Source organism: Myxocyprinus asiaticus, chromosome 16 (assembly GCF_019703515.2).
Source record: "Myxocyprinus asiaticus isolate MX2 ecotype Aquarium Trade chromosome 16, UBuf_Myxa_2, whole genome shotgun sequence".
NCBI lineage: Eukaryota > Metazoa > Chordata > Actinopteri > Cypriniformes > Catostomidae > Myxocyprinus > Myxocyprinus asiaticus.
Window position 1 is genome coordinate 7,972,796 of NC_059359.1, and position 18,110 is coordinate 7,990,905.

The 18,110-nt window shown below is 36.6% G+C and overlaps 1 protein-coding gene across 21 annotated transcripts in view; it reads left to right on the top strand.

Annotated features, from left to right (window-relative positions):
• The window catches only part of LOC127454459 (regulating synaptic membrane exocytosis protein 2-like), a 222,145-nt gene that overhangs the window by 121,120 nt on the left and 82,915 nt on the right, over nt 1-18,110 (top strand). For 8 of the 21 annotated variants that reach the window (XM_051721667.1, XM_051721676.1, XM_051721663.1 and 5 more), the window contains 8 exons: nt 675-774; nt 880-1,003; nt 1,537-1,583; nt 2,161-2,273; nt 5,935-6,065; nt 6,730-6,901; nt 8,146-8,299; nt 13,917-13,985. In XM_051721667.1, the coding sequence (XP_051577627.1) occupies nt 675-774; nt 880-1,003; nt 1,537-1,583; nt 2,161-2,273; nt 5,935-6,065; nt 6,730-6,901; nt 8,146-8,299; nt 13,917-13,985 (910 nt within the window). Of the gene's footprint in view, nt 1-674; nt 775-879; nt 1,004-1,536; nt 1,584-2,160; nt 2,274-4,127; nt 4,176-5,934; nt 6,066-6,708; nt 6,902-8,145; nt 8,300-13,916; nt 13,986-18,110 lie in introns of all 21 variants that reach the window. The other 13 variants (XM_051721658.1, XM_051721664.1, XM_051721657.1 and 10 more) reach the window with 3 other exon arrangements.

The window sequence follows — 18,110 nt, forward strand, 5'->3', positions numbered from 1 at the left end:
GCGTGGCATGATTGTTGGTGCCAGACAGGCTGGTTTGAGTATTTCTGTAACTGCTGATCTCCTGGGATTTTCATGCACAACAGTCTCTAGAATTTACTCCGAATGGTGCCAAAAACAAAAAAACATCCAGTGAGCGGCAGTTCTGTGGACAGAAATGCCTTATTGATGAGAGAGGTCAACAGAGAATAGCCAGACTAGTTCGAACTGACAAAGTCTATGGTAACTCAGATAACCGCTCTGTACAGTTGTGGTGAGAAGAATATAATCTCAGAATGCTATTCTGAGATGCGAGTTGGTGGTGTTTTGGCGGCACGAGGGGGACCTACACAATATTAGGCAGATGGTTTTAATGTTGTGTCTGATCGGTGTATATATTCATTTAGAACTAATTGTGTGAAAATGATAAAACATTCATCCAATTGGTTGATCAGTTTGGTTATGTATTTATTTATTGTTTTTGCAGGTTTGGCCCACCGTAAAGTTAACAATTTTAATAAAATAGAAAAATTATAGATAATAGAAAAATAAATAACAATAAAGGGGAAAAAATGAAAACAAAGCAATTGAAGAAAAAAACTGAAAAAAAGGTGCATATTGAAATTGACTTGGTGTGGAAGTACCAGTACTTTTTTTTATTCCTGGTTCATTATCTAAATCTTTTTGCCTTTTTGCAGGTGGTCGGGGGGAAAATGACAAAGTCTGGCAGACTTTGTGCATTCATCACCAAAGTGAGGAAAGGCAGTTTAGCGGATACAGTTGGACATCTCAGACCAGGTACTGGCAATTTTTTAGTATTTCTTGTACAAGACTCATAATACTCTGACAGTTTCATTGAGATTTTGACAGCAGACTAATTCATTGATTGATTTTCTTGCATAGGTGATCAGGTCCTAGAGTGGAACGGCCGACAGTTACAAGGAGCCACGTTTAAAGAAGTTTACAATATCATTTTAGAATCAAAGCCAGAGCCTCAGGTTGAACTAGTGGTCTCACGACCCATTGGGTAAGATTATTATACATTCAAACTAAATGTATAGTACTGGTGTAGAAATAATTAGATACACTTGCATGAGATTTCAGTCATATCAGTAACCGAATAAAAAAATTGATTTGACATGGAGTGGGTCACTTCATGAGCACCAGCATGTTGAGATCATATGACCAGCCGAATTTTTCTCACTTTCACTGAAATTATAATAAATGAATCAAGGCTGACTGCAAATAGCAAATTTTACAACGACATCGGTAACTGAGAACTTCTGTTTTTGTGTGATGCTGCATCTAAGCTGCTAGGTGTCAGTGCAACATAAACACAAATATTAATACCTTCTGGTTTAAATTAACAAACAAACAAAGAAATCCCAAAGCTACTGTCCTCAGCCTTTTAATTTCCTTTACTGTACTTGTAAAGACCAAATAAAATGACTTTAGATTGTGAGTTTGGGCCACTGCCATTAACTTCACATCAAGACTAATGTGGTGCTCAGGGTCATTAAAGCACATGTCATTGATTCCTGTGTTCCGCTGTCATTGCAGAGATATCCCCAGGATACCAGAAAGCACACACGCACAACTGGAGTCCAGTGAGTACATTATAGCAGTATGCATGTTCAAACCTAAATGATGAAATTCTGTGCTTTAAGTGTATTTTTCCTGTGTTGATGTATTTACTATTAAGAAGGAAGTTGGGTTGGGACTTATCAAAGTGTTCGTCCTTTTTTTTAAATTTTTTTTTTTTATAATAGCCAATAGCCTATAGTTTACGTCACATCCATGGTTTGCTACTTGCTAGTTGGTTGCAGGTGGTATAAGCCTAAGGGGCAGGGACAGTCCCATTCTTGTGATAATTTGATAAAAAAAAAAAAAATATGTAGTGCAAGATGAGTCATCAATACTTTTGTTTTGTTTTTTTCCAAAAGAGAAAGACTGTACATTTTAGATGCATATATTGGCTGGATGTTTATTTTGTCAACGTTTAGGAGTACACTTGCATAGATGACTTCAAAGCTAATAGACATGGACTAAAAGCCACAAAACTCACATTTTAGCCAACTTTAAGCCATTAAGAAAATCTCTAGTTTGTTTTATGTTCGTATACTTTGTTGTGGTTCTATTAATCTCTGATTTATGCATTTACTTTTTTATTAAATCTCTTCACAGGTTCAAGTTCTTTCGAGTCACAAAAGATGGAGCGGCCCTCTATATCCATCACGTCTCCCATGAGCCCCGGTGTGCTTCGGGACGCCCCTCAGTACTTATCAGGACAGCTTACAGTAAGTTCACAATACTCCACTTTTTCTATAATGCCTTCTACATTATAGAAAAAGTGACATTTTTGGGATAGTTCACCCAAAAATAAAAATGCTTTCATCATTTACTCAACCTCATGTCGTTCCAAACCTGTATGACTTTCTTCCGTGGAACATGAAAATCAGCCTCAGTCACCATTTACTCTCATTGCATAATGTTTTTTTTCTCACCATGAATGTGAATGCTGACTGAGACTAACATTTTGTGTTCCATGGAAGAAAGAAAGTCATACATGTTTGGAACAACATGAGGGTGAGTAAATTATGTAAGATTTATTTATTTATTTATTTTTGCGAACTATCCCTTTAAAAGTATATTTATAGGGGACTGTGTTGGGAACCTTATTTTAAAGAGTATCGCATAAGGGGCCGTTCACACAGGACACATTCTTGATTTATAAATAGATAGATGGAGGGCAGCAGAATTGTCCCACTCCCAGAGTCATCCGATTGGTACTACACGCTTGACAAACATTTTTCAGGCCCGGCTGAGGATTTGGCAAACATAAACAGAAATAAAGCATGGACCGTCTCCGCAGTGTTCAGGCAAAGCGGCTGTAGTCCTCCTAAAGCTGATCAGGTTACATTGAGCCCTCATTGAGCCCATTGTGTGTCTGTAAAAATACCCTGCCTGTGCGTAAAACATGACTAACTCGAGTGCACAAGCTGGTAGATTTAAGCAATACAAATGAAGTGCAGGTTATTCCCAAGGTAATAGTGTTTCCATTAGTGGTTCACTGATATTGCTGACACAGGTGCTGATAGCACGGTGGTCCAGTGGCTTATGTAATGCCGACAGACTGTATAATGCAGTTTAATTATTTAATACAAGTTAATTATACATTCATAAATTGCTGTTAAAGCTTATGTCATTTTTTTGATGCTAAAATAATTTCTATGCCCACTCAATATGCAGAGACAACTGTAAGTAATACTGCACAGCAACATTGTCTCAACTAATGGTGTGAGCTGGCCACGGGACTACAAATAGCAGACAGAGGGAGTATTCAGAAAAGCTATTTAAAAACCATGTGTTTTAAAATTTACATGAAAACTTTTTACACAATATTTACTTATTTTGAAACTGAAATGGTTGATTATCCATTGACAAGGTTGTCAGTAGTTTTTGACCTGACACGAGCGAGATCTTACACTTCAGTTAATCGGCCAAGTGGGTACAGTTATTGGTGATAATTTCAAAATGGCCAAAAATTGGCCTACAAATAGGCCTGGTTGATAGGTCTATCACTAATATCCACATTTTCCAAATTGTCATATTCCTCTTCTACACCTCATCAAACACTAAATAGTGTGCATGTGTGTTTGTGTTAAATAACAATCTTGTGACATTGTAATTTGCTGAACAGGAGATTCAATGTTAATAGCTGATTTTCCCATTTGACTGTTTTAACTTTCTGTTGGATATTATTTGTAATGCAGTTGTTCATAGAATGTTCATTGGTCAAATTCTAAAGTTTAGGAACAGTTTTTTTACTAGTAAGTATCCTGAATACTAGAGCTCAATTGAGATTACCACTGAGGGTGGAAGAGATTTCAGTTAATGGCATGATAGAGAAAATAAAGAAAATAATATTTTCTATTCAGATTTAATCTGGGAGAGTGTCCATAGCCATATTATTTAGTCTTTAGTGCCTCTGTCCTAAAACTGGGGGGAAAAAAAACAAATATATATATATATATATTGAATCTCCTCATCTGCTTTTCTAGTGTTGCATTAACAACTGGTATTGTCATTTCAGGTTTTAGTTTTATTGCATTTCTCTTCATTGTTTCTTTCATTCACTTTTGCTTACCCAGAGCCAAAGCCTTAGTAGAAGAATTGAGCCTTTTAACCCTAAAGTTCAGGTAACTGTTGCTGTCTACAAGATATACCTGTGTTCCATTGATTTAATTCTTTGTAGCATTTAGCTGTCATTTATTCATTGCTGTTACTGTTCTTTTTATATACATATTCACACAGTATATTAATGTAATGGGCCATAAAACACCTGCATGAAATAAATTAGCCCAAAAATATTTTAAGAGACACCCACCTACTGACAGACATGGAGTAATGACATAACACTTATTAACACCGTGAGATGTCGTTTACCCGAGCAGAGGAGTACTGTGTCTCTTTGAATGTTTTAGTGATGTAGCGTTTGTGGGGACATAAAATGTGATTCCTTTTCCATGTAACATGAAACTGTATTGAATCCAGATACTCGTCGATGCTGTTTAAAATGGAACTGATTCAGTTTACTTAGTTGTTTGGAAATTAATTCGGTCACTGACTGATTCATTCAATTTCAAATGTTTGATTTCGCTTTTCATTCTCATACCTTTTTGTTCAGTACTAACATTCACTACTGGAAGTTTCATGTTGCAGCTATTAAGGTTAATTATAGGGATAGTTCATCCAAAAATTCAAATAATAATTAATCATTTACTTACCCTCATGTTGTTCCCAACTCGTCTTTCTTTTGTGGAGCCCAAAATAAGATGTTTGGCAGAATGTTAGTCACCATTCATTTTCTTTGTATGGAAAAACGGTGCAGTGAAAATGAATGGCGACTGAGTATAATATTCTGCCTAACGTCAAATTTTGTGTTCCAAATGAGAAAGAATGTCATACAAGTTTGTAACAACATAAGGGTGAGTAAATGATGACAGAATTTACATTTTTGGGTGAACTATCCTTCTAAATATCCCTGTTTTATTTCCAAAGTAAAGAAACAAACCAAATAAGCAAAGTGTACCTGCTCACACCAAGATTATTATCATTATGTAAGCTATTACTATTTACCAGGTAAATCTGGAATCGACAACACCACAATAATAAACCAGTATGCAGCAAAGTGGTTGACCGTTAATATCTACATTGGGTTTATACTGTAGCTCTACTGAAACAGGTACAGTTTTACTGTACAATGTTGGCACATTTTCCCTCAGGAATTTCTAAGAGTTCCTATTTTGGATGCAAATTGGAACTAGCTGTTTTGGGGATTGCGTAATGGGTTTCAGTGTCACAAATGCTATGGTACAGTTTGTTTCACCCAGCTCTCCTTGTTACACATATATGCTTTGTTTTGTTTTTTTACATATGCAACGTCCTTCACTGCATGTTTTACACTGCGGCCTGAGTGTACTGTATATATAGCCATGTAGAGGCAGTGTTTGTATTGGAGTGTTATTACCCTTTTACTACAAGCAAGTATGGGCTTTGGCATTTTATTTATGCTGTTTTGCTGTTCTTTCTGTGTGCAACTGTTTTCTTAGTACACTTCTGTTACTGCCATACTTGTTTCAGCAGTGAGCTTGGTCTGCTGTCCATCTTAGCATGCACAATACTACAATATGACACATATCTAAATGCATATCATATGGTCTGTTTTTTTTTCTTAATGTGTTTGAATGTGTAGTATTCAGAAAGTAGTAAGCTAGTATAGCATTACGAACATACTGTACCTGTAGTCTTTAGGTAAATCCACAAGACACAAATATAGCTGTTATATGCTCAGTGCTGCATAAAAGTCTATTAAGCATGCGACGTCTCTCATGTGTATCCTGAGAATGTGTAAAGTTCCTCTTCATCTCAAACAGGCTTTGATGTCTCCTCCTACAGGTCAAACTCTGGTATGACAAGGTCGGCCATCAGCTCATCGTCACCATTCTCGGTGCGAAGGACCTGCGATCAAGGGAGGATGGCCGACCACGGAATCCTTACGTGAAAATCTACTTCCTCCCTGATAGAAGGTGAGATTTGAGTTACTTTTACATCAATAACACCCACTATATAAGGCAAAAAAAAACAACAAAAAAAAACAGTATTTTCATCAAATCAGAATCCAAACTACCATACTACTCGTACTATTATTTGCTGTATGTATACTGTGGACAATATGCACATTTTCTGTAATAACGGACTGTCGAAAGTTAAGACAATTTTACAAAAACTTGAATCAACAATGCAAAAAAAAACATATTTATGTCTGAGATGATAACTAGATACCACTTGCTGAATTTAACATGTAATGTAATGAGATCATGTGACAATAACATAGCATACTACTCTTTGCAGTGTTTATTTTAAACTATTTTTAACATTGCATTCTGCATACTGTTTCAGTTTGTGTGTTCATACTGATATTTTTGGAAAAGTATATTTGGACAGTATACAGTATATGTACTGTGTAGTATGCAGTAATCAGTACGCTAGTATTCCATTCTGAAAGTAGCCTGTGAAAAAAAAGTTCAGTGTTCAATACTTGGCATTCCCACAATGCCTTGCTCTTCATGTTGTTGTATGGTCGTCTTTCCGTCTTTTGGAAATCATCCAAATGAGCTGATTTCAGTGTCTGTTCCAGGATTGTTTTACCGAGGTGGTAAATAAAAACAGTTTGAATAATTGTTTCTCCAGTGACAAAAGCAAAAGAAGAACAAAAACGGTAAAGAAATCACTAGAGCCCAAATGGAACCAGACGTTTATGTATTCTCCCGTACATCGGCGAGAGTTCAGGGAACGCATGCTGGAAATCACGCTGTGGGATCAGGCCCGGGTACGAGAGGAGGAGAGTGAGTTCTTGGGAGAGGTATGGAAAAAATGAGTGATATTGATGGTATTAATTGTTTAGCCCTGTTCTGCCAATGTTTTGCATTTTTGATGTTTCACAGCTCCCGGCATTTTGAAGTATAGTGAATTTTTAGTTCCTTTGCTTTGTAATTTGAAAATAGTTTAAAAGCCTTTTTATGGTTTAAAGTATTATTTTACATATATATATATATATATTTATACAGTAAATATATATAAACTCTATATACAGCTCTGGAAAAAATGAAGAGACCACTGCAAAATTATCAGTTTCTCTGGATTTACTATTTATAAGTATGTGTTTGAGTAAAATGAACATTTTTGTTTTATTCTATAAAGTATTGACAACATTTCTCCCAAATTCCAAATAAAAATATTGTCATTTATTTGCAAAAAATGACAACTGGTCAAAATGACAAAAAAGATGCTGTTTTCAGACCTCCAATAATGCAAAGAAAACAAGTTCTTTTTCATTTTTAAACAACACAATATTAATGTTTTAACTTAGGAAGAGTTCAGAAATCAATATTTGTTGGAATAACCCTGATTTTCAATCACAGCTTTCATGTGTCTTGGCATGCTCTCTACCAGTCTTTCACATTGCTGTTGGGTAGGGCTGAAATGATTAGTCGACGTTATCGACAATTTTCGTTGTCGAATAGTCTTTTGATTTCATTCAACGTAACATGAGATCATATTAAACTCTAATAATGGCGCGCTCACAGTCCAGACGCACTCCAAACCTTCCAAACAGCTTAAGGTGATGTAGATCGGAAAGGATGAGGAAATTATACAAAATTACAAAATAAGAAAAATACAGAAGCACTCTCGTTGTGAAATAAAGCGGAGCCGGAGCTGCCGTCCCTCGCGCGTGCTTGCTGCAGCTAGATTACTATGTGACAGCATGCAACAGTGTTGAATCATAACACATACGTGTTGCGGTGTGTGTCTTATCGTGAAGAAAATCATCAATACGCAGCTCTTTTAAGAAGAGAAACTTTGTTTTTTTGTGAGCTAAAGATGGATCGAAATCAAGTGAACAAAAAGGTGAGAGACTATAGTCTTCGCCCATTATACAATAATTAGAGAACATAGTGAGGTAAAAGATAAAAGTGAGATAAGAACTGGTTTTATTGTCATGTATAAAACTGTAATAGTGTTATTCGTGTATGTCAGATACAGACTGGATGTTTATGTGGTCTTTAAAGTGAATGTGACACAAAGGTTTGTGTGTATCATGTGTAGATCCTCATCGAGCTGGAAACAGCACTGCTGGACGATGAGCCGCACTGGTACAAGCTGCAAACGCATGATGTCTCATCGGTGCCCCTGCCCAAAAGCTCCCCCTGCCTTCATAAACGAGCACTGCATGGAGAAAGCCCCTCACGCAGACTGCAGAGTATGTAGTAATCTCTCTCTCTCTCTCTCTTTTATGCTGTATAATATTATTCTACAACAATTCGCTATAGATCATTTAGTGGTCACGGTCAGTATGTCACATTTATAATACAGTATATACAAAAAAATTAAAATAAATGGTTATTTCCAAGATGATGACTGGATGCCACTCACATGCAACGAGATAAGGTTGTATGAAAACAATGTACCATACTCCTGTTTGAAGCGTTTATTGTTGCACAATGCCTACAGTACATTTTGACTATTTTAAAAACTTGACCACAGTATAAATATATATATATACAGTGCAATATTCAGTAAGTAAATTAGTATTCCATTCCAAACATAACCTTTTTTTAGGCCTTGCCCCATACATTCTCTATCATGGACTTCAGAGTTGAAATCTGAAAGACTACAGCAGTTAGAATGAGCGTTTGTGTCATGCATTATATTTTATTTATTTATTTTTCCATCTTGACCTGGTTAATTCTGCAGCCAAGGGCCTGTATTCATACACCTCAGGTAATGAAGCTGCATGTTCACGCTGATCCTTTGGGTTTTACCGTGTGTTTTTAAACTGGATTCACCCTGCTTGCCTTTTCACTCCCGTGAAAAACGAAACAGAATGAAGTGGCCCATGTCCCCATACTGCTTTCCCACAATGCCCTCTGATTCTCCTCAGTGCTGCTGGTTTTCCCTCTCTACTGCAGATCAGTCCAACCTTCATATAGAATTACAGTACTCGACAGACTTTATCTGTTAATTGGTAGTGGGGTTTGCTAAATCCAGCATCACTATTACTATTGCCTAAACCGAAACATTACAGTTCGATGCATAATTCATCCTGTGCTGTTTGTGCTACAGACATGAATGATACCTCAAATCATTTGGCTTGTAGAGTAGTGCTTTGCTGATAATTTTCAGACTTATTAAGTGATCAGACTTAAGGTTTTCCACTTAAAAAGTGTGAAACAAATCCTATAGAATTACGTTGAAGGAGTAACCCAGGTCATTTCTAGGGAACAGAGTATCAGAGAGACTTGGAGTAGGCTCTTTTGACTTAGGCCACTAAGCAAACACCCTAGCATCATGTCGGCGAGTTTTGCATGGACAAGAAACACTCCCGGCTCTAATTATCGTTTCATTGTTTGACTTTTTCTCTCTTTGTTTTTGTTAGCTCTGTGTAGCTCTGTTAAATAATATAATCTTAAAACAGAACCTTTTCCTGGTTGTATTTTGTGTCACTTGCCTTTTGTGTGTTGCATCCAAATTTGAATTAGTTAGTTCATTTTTCTTTTAAGAGTGAGTTTTCTTGTTTTTCGGTTGCTGTGTGGTTCTGTACTCACAGCACATGTTTTTATGAAGGTAAAATCCCTCAAAGAGATAGAAGCAGAGAATAATCTAGATTAAACAGCCATTTTCTTTTCGTCATGAACTCTTTTCACAGACTTTGACGACACATTTTCACCTTATTTGCGTAAATCTAACTAATCTAACAATTTTCAATAATTTAGTTCAAATGTATAATATTACTCTTAGGGTTGCACCAATATGACCTTTTTTTGGCTGATACCGATATTTTGCCACTTTCGTCATTTTGTACAAAAATATATAGTACAAATAGGTTCAAAAGCTATTTTATTGTTTTAACAATAAATAATTTCCATAGAACCTGGAATTAATCTGTTGAACACACAACAGGTCAAAAGAGAGCCACAATAAAAGATGAATGCAAGAAAGAAAAAGATTAAAAAAAAGTTTAAATATATGATAACATGACGGTTGATGTAAGGGGAAAAAACTAGTTATTTCACTTCTTAAACATTTTTTGCACTTCTGTTTTTGCAGTTCTAAACAATAGAACTTACCTTTACATATTTGATAGAACATGCAAATTCATATTAAGCGTAATTGACATGCTTTACTTTTTTGGATTTCATTTATTTTGGTAGGTATTTATTTATACTATATGGCCAAAAGTTTGTGGACACCATATGTGCTTGATGAACATTTGATTTCAAAACCTTAGGCATCAATTTCCCCCTTTGCTATAATAACAGCTTCCACTCTTTTGGGAAGGCTTTCCACTATACTGTATGTAGTAACATGGCTGCAGGGATTTGCTCTCATTCAGACACAAGGCTATCAGTGAGGTCAGGAACTGATGTTGATCGATGGGGCCTGACTTACAGTTGCTGTTCCAGTTCACCCCAAAAGTGATCAGTGGGGTTCAGGTCTGGGCTTTGTGCAGGCCAGTCAATTTCTTCCATGCCAGACACAGTAAACCATTTCTTTATAGACCTTACTTTGTTCACAGGGGCATTGCCATGCTGGAACAGAAAAGGGCTATCCCCAAACAGTTGCCACAAATTTGGAAGCACACAAAGCCCAAGCCATTACATGAAGAAACATTAAGATTTTTCTTTACTGGATTTAATGGAGTAACCAAATTCGTTAATTAGAAGGGGGTGTCCACAAACATTTGGCTATATAGTGTATACGACACACATAAAAATGATAATAAACATTATAAAACAAAATAAATGTATGTAATTAAATATAAATGAACCATCTGTTTTTGCCGATGGTTTAAATTTGGTCAATAATTGTCTGATAAATATCAGTGGCAGATGCTTCTGTGCATCCCTAATTCTTTGTGCTATATTACGATGGCATAAATTAAAAAAAGAGACTGTGGAGTGACATTCAATTTGACATCTTTCTCTCTTCTGAGTGCTTTGGAAAGTTGTGGAAATGTAATTGTTGATTTTTTTCTTTTGCTATTAGAGTAAATGGGAATGCAAAAAAAAATAAAAATACACTAGTAATTCCGCTGTGGTCTACCATTTACCACAATTGAAATTAACTCCAAGACCAGAAATTTAGAGTCAATTGGATTTTAACCAATGTTAGATGTAATCCAATTTCAAAGTAATTCATTACTGTAATCTTATTACTTTTTGTCAAAAAAGAATTGTAATGCATTACATTTTACATTATTGTAATCAGATTAGAGTTTCTGACTTTTTTAAATTAAATTAATTACTTTTAAGTACATTATAGGGTTATGCTTATTTCTAATATATATTATTTATGTAGAATACATGAATTATGGCCCCGTAACGAGTCATTGTGAAGGAGAAATGTGAAGTGCTAAGTGTATGACAAGATGAACAAGAAATATAGACATTATTTTTTGATTTGTTGAGCGGAAAAGAAAATAACTTAAAAGTGAAGTAATTAGTAATGTGATTACTTTTCCAATTGAGTAATCAGTAAAGTAATCTGATTACAATTTTAGAGAAATAATTTGTAGTGGATTACTATTTTTAAATAACTTAGCCAACACTGTTTTTAACCCAGTTTTTTTTTTTTTTCTCCCAATTTGGAATGCCCAATTACCAATGTGCTTTTAAGTCCTTGTGGTTGCGTAGTGATTCGCCTCAGTCCTGGTGTCGGAGGACACATCCCAGCTGCCTCTGCGTCTGAGACCGTCAACCCGCGCATCTTATCATGTGGCTTGTTGAGTGCGTTGCCACGGAGACATAGCGCGTGTGGAGGCTTCACACCATCCACCACGGCAACCACGCTCAACTCACCACGCACCCCACCGAGAACAAACCACATTATAGTGACCACGAGGAGTTTTACCCCATGTGACTCTACCCTCCCTAGCAACCGGGCCAGTTTGGTTGTTTAGGAGACCTGGCTGGAGTCACTCAGCACACCCTGGGATTCGAACTAGCGAGCTAGCGAACTCCAGGGGTGGTAGCCAGCGTATTTTACCACTCAATATGCTCAAAATGTTAGCCCCTTCCCTTGTGTTTTTCTGATTAATTCTTCATTTTAAAACTGACACTGAAGCACAGCACTGCAAAAAAAAAAGTTATGCAAACTATTTCTAAATTGACATGCTGTCTTAAAAGCGTTCATGTTGCGAGTCATTGATAAAACAGAAATACTTATTTAATAGTGAAGATGGAATGCAAGAATATGTCTTGTACACCCCTTTAGCTGTGATTCTTTGTGAATCTGTTTTAAAACTTATCTGTATGTGTTTGATTTAGAGATAGTGACAGAGAGACTATTTTATAGAATGTGTAAAGAAGTAAGAGAAGGTTTATTGTGTGGTTTTCATCCCTGTAAAAGCACAAGTGTTTGCTTGGTGGGCAACTGTCAGCTGTAGTTCTGTAACACCATACATAAGATTAGCTTTCATTCTCAATCTGAGTTGAGTGATGGAGGGGCCGCCTCAGAGTGTCATACTCAGCAAAAGCCAGCGCTATGGGCTGAGGGACGATGCGCGCTGCTCTGTTTATTCCTCATGAAACGACAGGAAAAGAAGATCTATTTTCTCACCTAATACAGAACGCAGACTGCCTCGCTCTTGTTTTGTGGTGCTGACAGTAGATTTAGAAGAGGGAAAAATATCTGACTGACATGTTTGCTTACCTATAAGTAGCCTGAAATAAACAGGCATTTCAAGTACAGATAGCTTCTTTGCCACTTGCTATGAATGTCAAAGACTCAACAGCCATGGTTGTCAGTTGCAGTTAGACTAGCTCTTCTCTAAAATCCAGTGAGCTTCCTTCTTAAGTGCCGTTCAAACTGAAACTGAAAAAACAAATAGAACACAATGCAAGTGTCACGAGACACGCTTTTAAAAGTCGACGCTCTTCTTAACCTGACGTGGCATCTAATGCTGGAAAAAGGTGGGACACAACGCAGCAGTTAGTGACATCAGTCTAGCGCATGTTTACATTGAAAAGCAATAGAAAAAAACAGTGCAGATAGACAAAAAAATGCGTTCGATGTGAACGACCTCTTAGACAGCATCATGGGTACTCCTGACCAGTTCCAAAAGGTAGGCAGCGACATTATGCTCCCTTCTTAGAAATGTTTCAAAGACTATAAATACTCATCACATGAAATACTGAAAAGTCGCAATAAAAATAGTTCAATGTATTTAAAAAGGGTATTTTTATAGAACATTTTTAGGTGCTATGTGTTTTTATGTGTATTAGAGTATTGAGTCATTAGATTACAAACACGTTAAGGTCAAGCTCTATTGGTATCAGTTGTGTCACGTCTCTTGTGTGCTTTTCATGAGCAAAGCTGCCTACTTTAGTGGGTAAATGCCAGGAAACCTGTCCAGAACATATTCATGTCACATTTGTTTTTATGAGATTCACCCATGAAGAATAACCTTTTTTATTTTTATTTTTTTGCATTTTAGTACTACAGAGAGTTCTACACCCTTATTGGCAACTGAAGGCATCATGAAATTAGCCAAAATATTTAATAAACAACCATGGAATGGGTGGGGAATGTTTATAAGTTGTATAATTAACAGGTGTCACAATTTTGCGGAAATCTGCGGAGATCTGCTCGCGTACATTCCGTCTGGGCCTGCTCCATTTCAGTTATTATGCTGCTTTAGAAGGCAGCTGCATTTGTAGGCATGAGACAGCAAAACAGCTCACTAGGTTTTGGAGGGGAACTAGTATGTTGACCAACATGAGCATTATAGTACAGAAAACATCCTTACATCAATCCTCATTTCAGAACCTGCTGCAGAATTATGGAAAAGCCACAACTTCTCTTTGTCTCTCCTGTAGGGTCCCAGAGGATCAGCGACAGCGAGTTCTCAGACTATGACTGTGAGGATGGCGTTGGCGTTGTGTCAGGTAAGAACATGGTGCAACGATACTGCATAATGGAGTTGATACAGTGATTTGCTGCTAGATTCAATATGAAGTCATTTTCTCTGCAACTGTTTTTCACCAACTCTCGAGGAAAATCATCTCACAGATGTGCATTGAGCAGGGTCCAAAATTAACACTTAGAAAGCTCCAAATGCAAATAAAATCTGGATTTGATGAGAAAATAAAACCAGATGGCCTGTAACTTTGGGGCCATGTAAGAAAATGTCCTTCCTCCTCTAGTGGATAAAGTTATTCTTGGCAGTATTAAAAGATGAGAATTTTGGGACTTGAAAGGGCCTGAGGGATAATAAGGTGATAGAAGATCTGGGAGGGACTAGAGCATTTAGATGTATGTAATTAGATGTATTTTTATAACTGATACAGATCCTAACAGGCAGCATATGTCCAAATAATGCATACTGTCTCTCTCTCTCTGGCCACAAAGGTGTCTCGACCACTTATCAAACCTAATACTGGTGCCAAACTGCTCATCTGTAATACAGGCATCTCAGACAGGAAGGGAAAGCCTGAACACACACACAAACACACACACACACACACACAGACTTTTTTAAATTCCAGCCATGCTCTTTATGAGAGGGAAACCCTCCCTCCATCTCTTTCTCTCTCTCTCTCTATCTCTCTCTCTCCCCATCTCCGTGCCGCTTGTAAAGTGCTGATGCGGTGCTTTCCGCCAGTAGGAGATTATTAACATTCAGAGCAATTATAGATTGCTGCTCTCCCTTCATGCGCTCTGTGCTGCTGGAGTTGTTTTCCGGCCTCTGTGTTTAGCAGCCGTTTATTTATTGCAGCATGATGAACGGTGCTGATGCAAGTGCAGGTCACATTCACACGGGGTGAACGTGAAACGTGATATTAAAAAAGGATTTGTGTGTGTATGTATGTACATGTGTGTGTTCAGACAAACCAGCCTAAAGTTTCATGTATTAGATACAATAGCTCAGTTCCAAAAGTGAGTTGCCCACCTAGACCATTATAAATAATAATAATAATAATAATAATAATAATAATTATTATTATTATTATAACAAATATTATTATTATATTAAGTAGAGTATAAGAAATAGAATACATTAAGTTATATAATAATAATTTATATGTTATGTTATTATTATTATATTAAGTAATGTTATTATATTATTATACTAATATTATAAATCATATTTTTAAATAAAAATTTTAAGTAAAAAGTGAAACATTCATTTACACAAATAAATCAAAAAGAAAAAGTAAAAATTCACATACATTTATATCAACCAAATGCTAATTTAAAGGTGCACTCAGTAATTTTTAAAAAAAAGTTTAACTCCTAAAGACATGAATTGTAATTGTGCAATATATGTAGGAAATCGTGATCACTCATATTAAAATGAAGTCTCCAGTCATATCAGTAACCTTATAAAACCTGTTTTATTCTACATGGAGAGGGTCCGCACATGGGGGCTGCCATGTTAGAATCACATGACCAGCCGAATACTACTCGCTTAATCTCAGTAACTGTCCTGTTATTTGACACTTTCACTCATTGATTAAAGTAATCATGGCTGACTGTGAATAGTACATTTCTGCAATGGCATCTGAAACTGAAAACTATTGATTTTAAATTATGCTGCATCCAAGCCACTAGGTGTCAGTGTAAGTCCAAGATGACACAAAGACAAACGGTACTGAGTGCACCTTTAAAAGTATGTTAAAATGTTTTTGTTTTTTTTATTATTGACGTCATAATACATGCTGTTCTAAAAGGTAAAGGCAATCTCAGAATTCATTGCGACAAACTCAGTGAATTCATCCAAAATGGCGTATTAGTTAAGACAAATGTTGATTATTTAAGCAGTAAGGCATGAAAGGCCGTGACTTTATACACAATTTGGCAATGGCACAGCCACGAGTGCCTTATTGCTTTTTAAAATGGTCACCAAACAATAAAAAATATTAAGGACTCAAATGTTCATTAAAATGTTAGATTTTGTAAATAAAATCATTAAATGCAATCCTTCTGCCAGAAAATGTAGTCCTTGGCAGTAAACAGTAAACAGAACATTGCTAGGCAACAAGAATATCTGTCAGCTGTGGGTGCTGCGGAGTGATACAAATAGAAGTTCCGTGAAGAGGTCAGAGCTGTGCTTTATCATGAATAAAGCACGGCTGTTGACTAATCAGCATCCAGGACCGGAACTAGCCATTTTATAAATATAATTATATGGGACACTGTCTTCTGAGGTGATTTGGCAGATGGTTGCATAACCTTAATTTTCTTTCTGATGGTCTCAATTTTATCAGTAAAGAAATTAATAAAATCAGTACTACTATGCTGTTAGGGAATATCTGGTTCAGTCAAAGCTTTGTTCTTTGTCAGTCTGGCCACTGTGCTGAATAAATACTTAGGATTGTTGTGGTTATTGTCTATGAGTTTGCTAAAATATGCAGACTTGCCAGCTTTCAGAGCCTACCTGTAGTTAGCGACACTATCCTTCCATGCACAGCGAAATACCTCTAAATTTGTACTCTTCCACTTGTGCTCCATTTTCCTAGCTGCTCTTTTAAGAGTGTGAGTGTGATCACTTTACCACGGTGCAAGGCTTTTCTCTTTAACTTCGAAGGGACACTATCTAGAGTGCTAGAGAAGACTGTAATCATATTTTCTGTCACTACATCAAGTTCTTCTAAACTTGTTGGCCCACTGAGCATTTAAGAAATATCCGGAAGATTATTAGTGAAGCTATCATTAGTTTTTGAAAGAATAGTTCTAACAGGTCGATAATGTGGTGTATAATGATTGAACTTATCTGTGCACAAGATGCAAGATACAAGGTAGTGATCTGAGATGTCATCACTCTGCAGCAGAATTGCCATGCTATCAACATCAACTCCACATGAAAGAATTAAATCTAGCATATGATTATGGCAATGAGTGGGTCCTGTCATGTTTTGTCTGACCCAACAGAGTTGAAAATGTCTATAAATTCTAATCCCAATGTATCAGTTTTATTATTGAAATCACCAACTATGAAAGCACTATCCACAGTAACTACAATTTTTGACAGAAAATCTGATGGGGGTCCCTGGGGGTCTATATACAGTATCCCAAACTTTATTAGATGTTAATTTTCAATTTTCTTGTCATTTTTTTAATTTAACATCAATCAAATGTTTTCTTGATGACTAAATTAAGGTTTTGTGTTTGGTAGTTGAACAGACACAGTCTCTATATGATATCTAGGTGATACAGTCTTTATGTATTGTAGTTTATATCTATGATCTATGTGCCATCTCAAAGCAGGAAGCAGACAGTCGGTTTAGCCAGTCTGTCTGCTTCCTGACCTGGGCCCTGGTTAGTCAAACACTAACACTATTAAGACTATGAGCAGTGGCACCTTCCCTGGATGGAGACCATATCTTTTTAGCAGGTCAGGACTATCCCAAAAACAAGTCCAGTTGTCTATAAATCCTATGATATTCTCCGGACACCCTTCAGACATCCAGTCATTCAGTGATGATAATCTACTATATATCTCGTCACCACGATAAGCAGGGAGTTGGCCAGAGCATATTACAGTGTCTGACATAGTTTTTGAAAGTTCACACACCTCTTTAATCTCTATTGATCTCTGACTGGCGAAGCCAGACATCATTAGTGCCAATGTGAATTATAATCTTAGAAAATCTACGTTTAGCTTTAGCTAGCACTTTTGAATTTAATTTTATGTCAGGCATCCTCGTGGTGTTTTTAAAGGTTAAAGTTATTTTTCACTTGACACAGCGTCTAAAAAATGTGGCACTCCTGCGCCAGACGCTGAAAACAAAAACCATCTAGTGTATGTTGTTTACACAGGAAAACGATAATAAAAAACACACAGATGGATGGGGTGTGTACAGCCCCTTGGAAGTAGGCAGATGCCTATGTAAAAAGTTGAAAACAAATCAGGTCACTAGCCTTAGCCTAGACTTGCAATATTGATTTTAGGAGATGTGAATGCTTCTATGCTGTTACACAGTGTCTAGTTATATTTGGATGTGAATACTACGATTACATCGCTTAAATTTGATCTCTTATTTTCAGCTTGTTTGCTGTTTTCTGCGCAG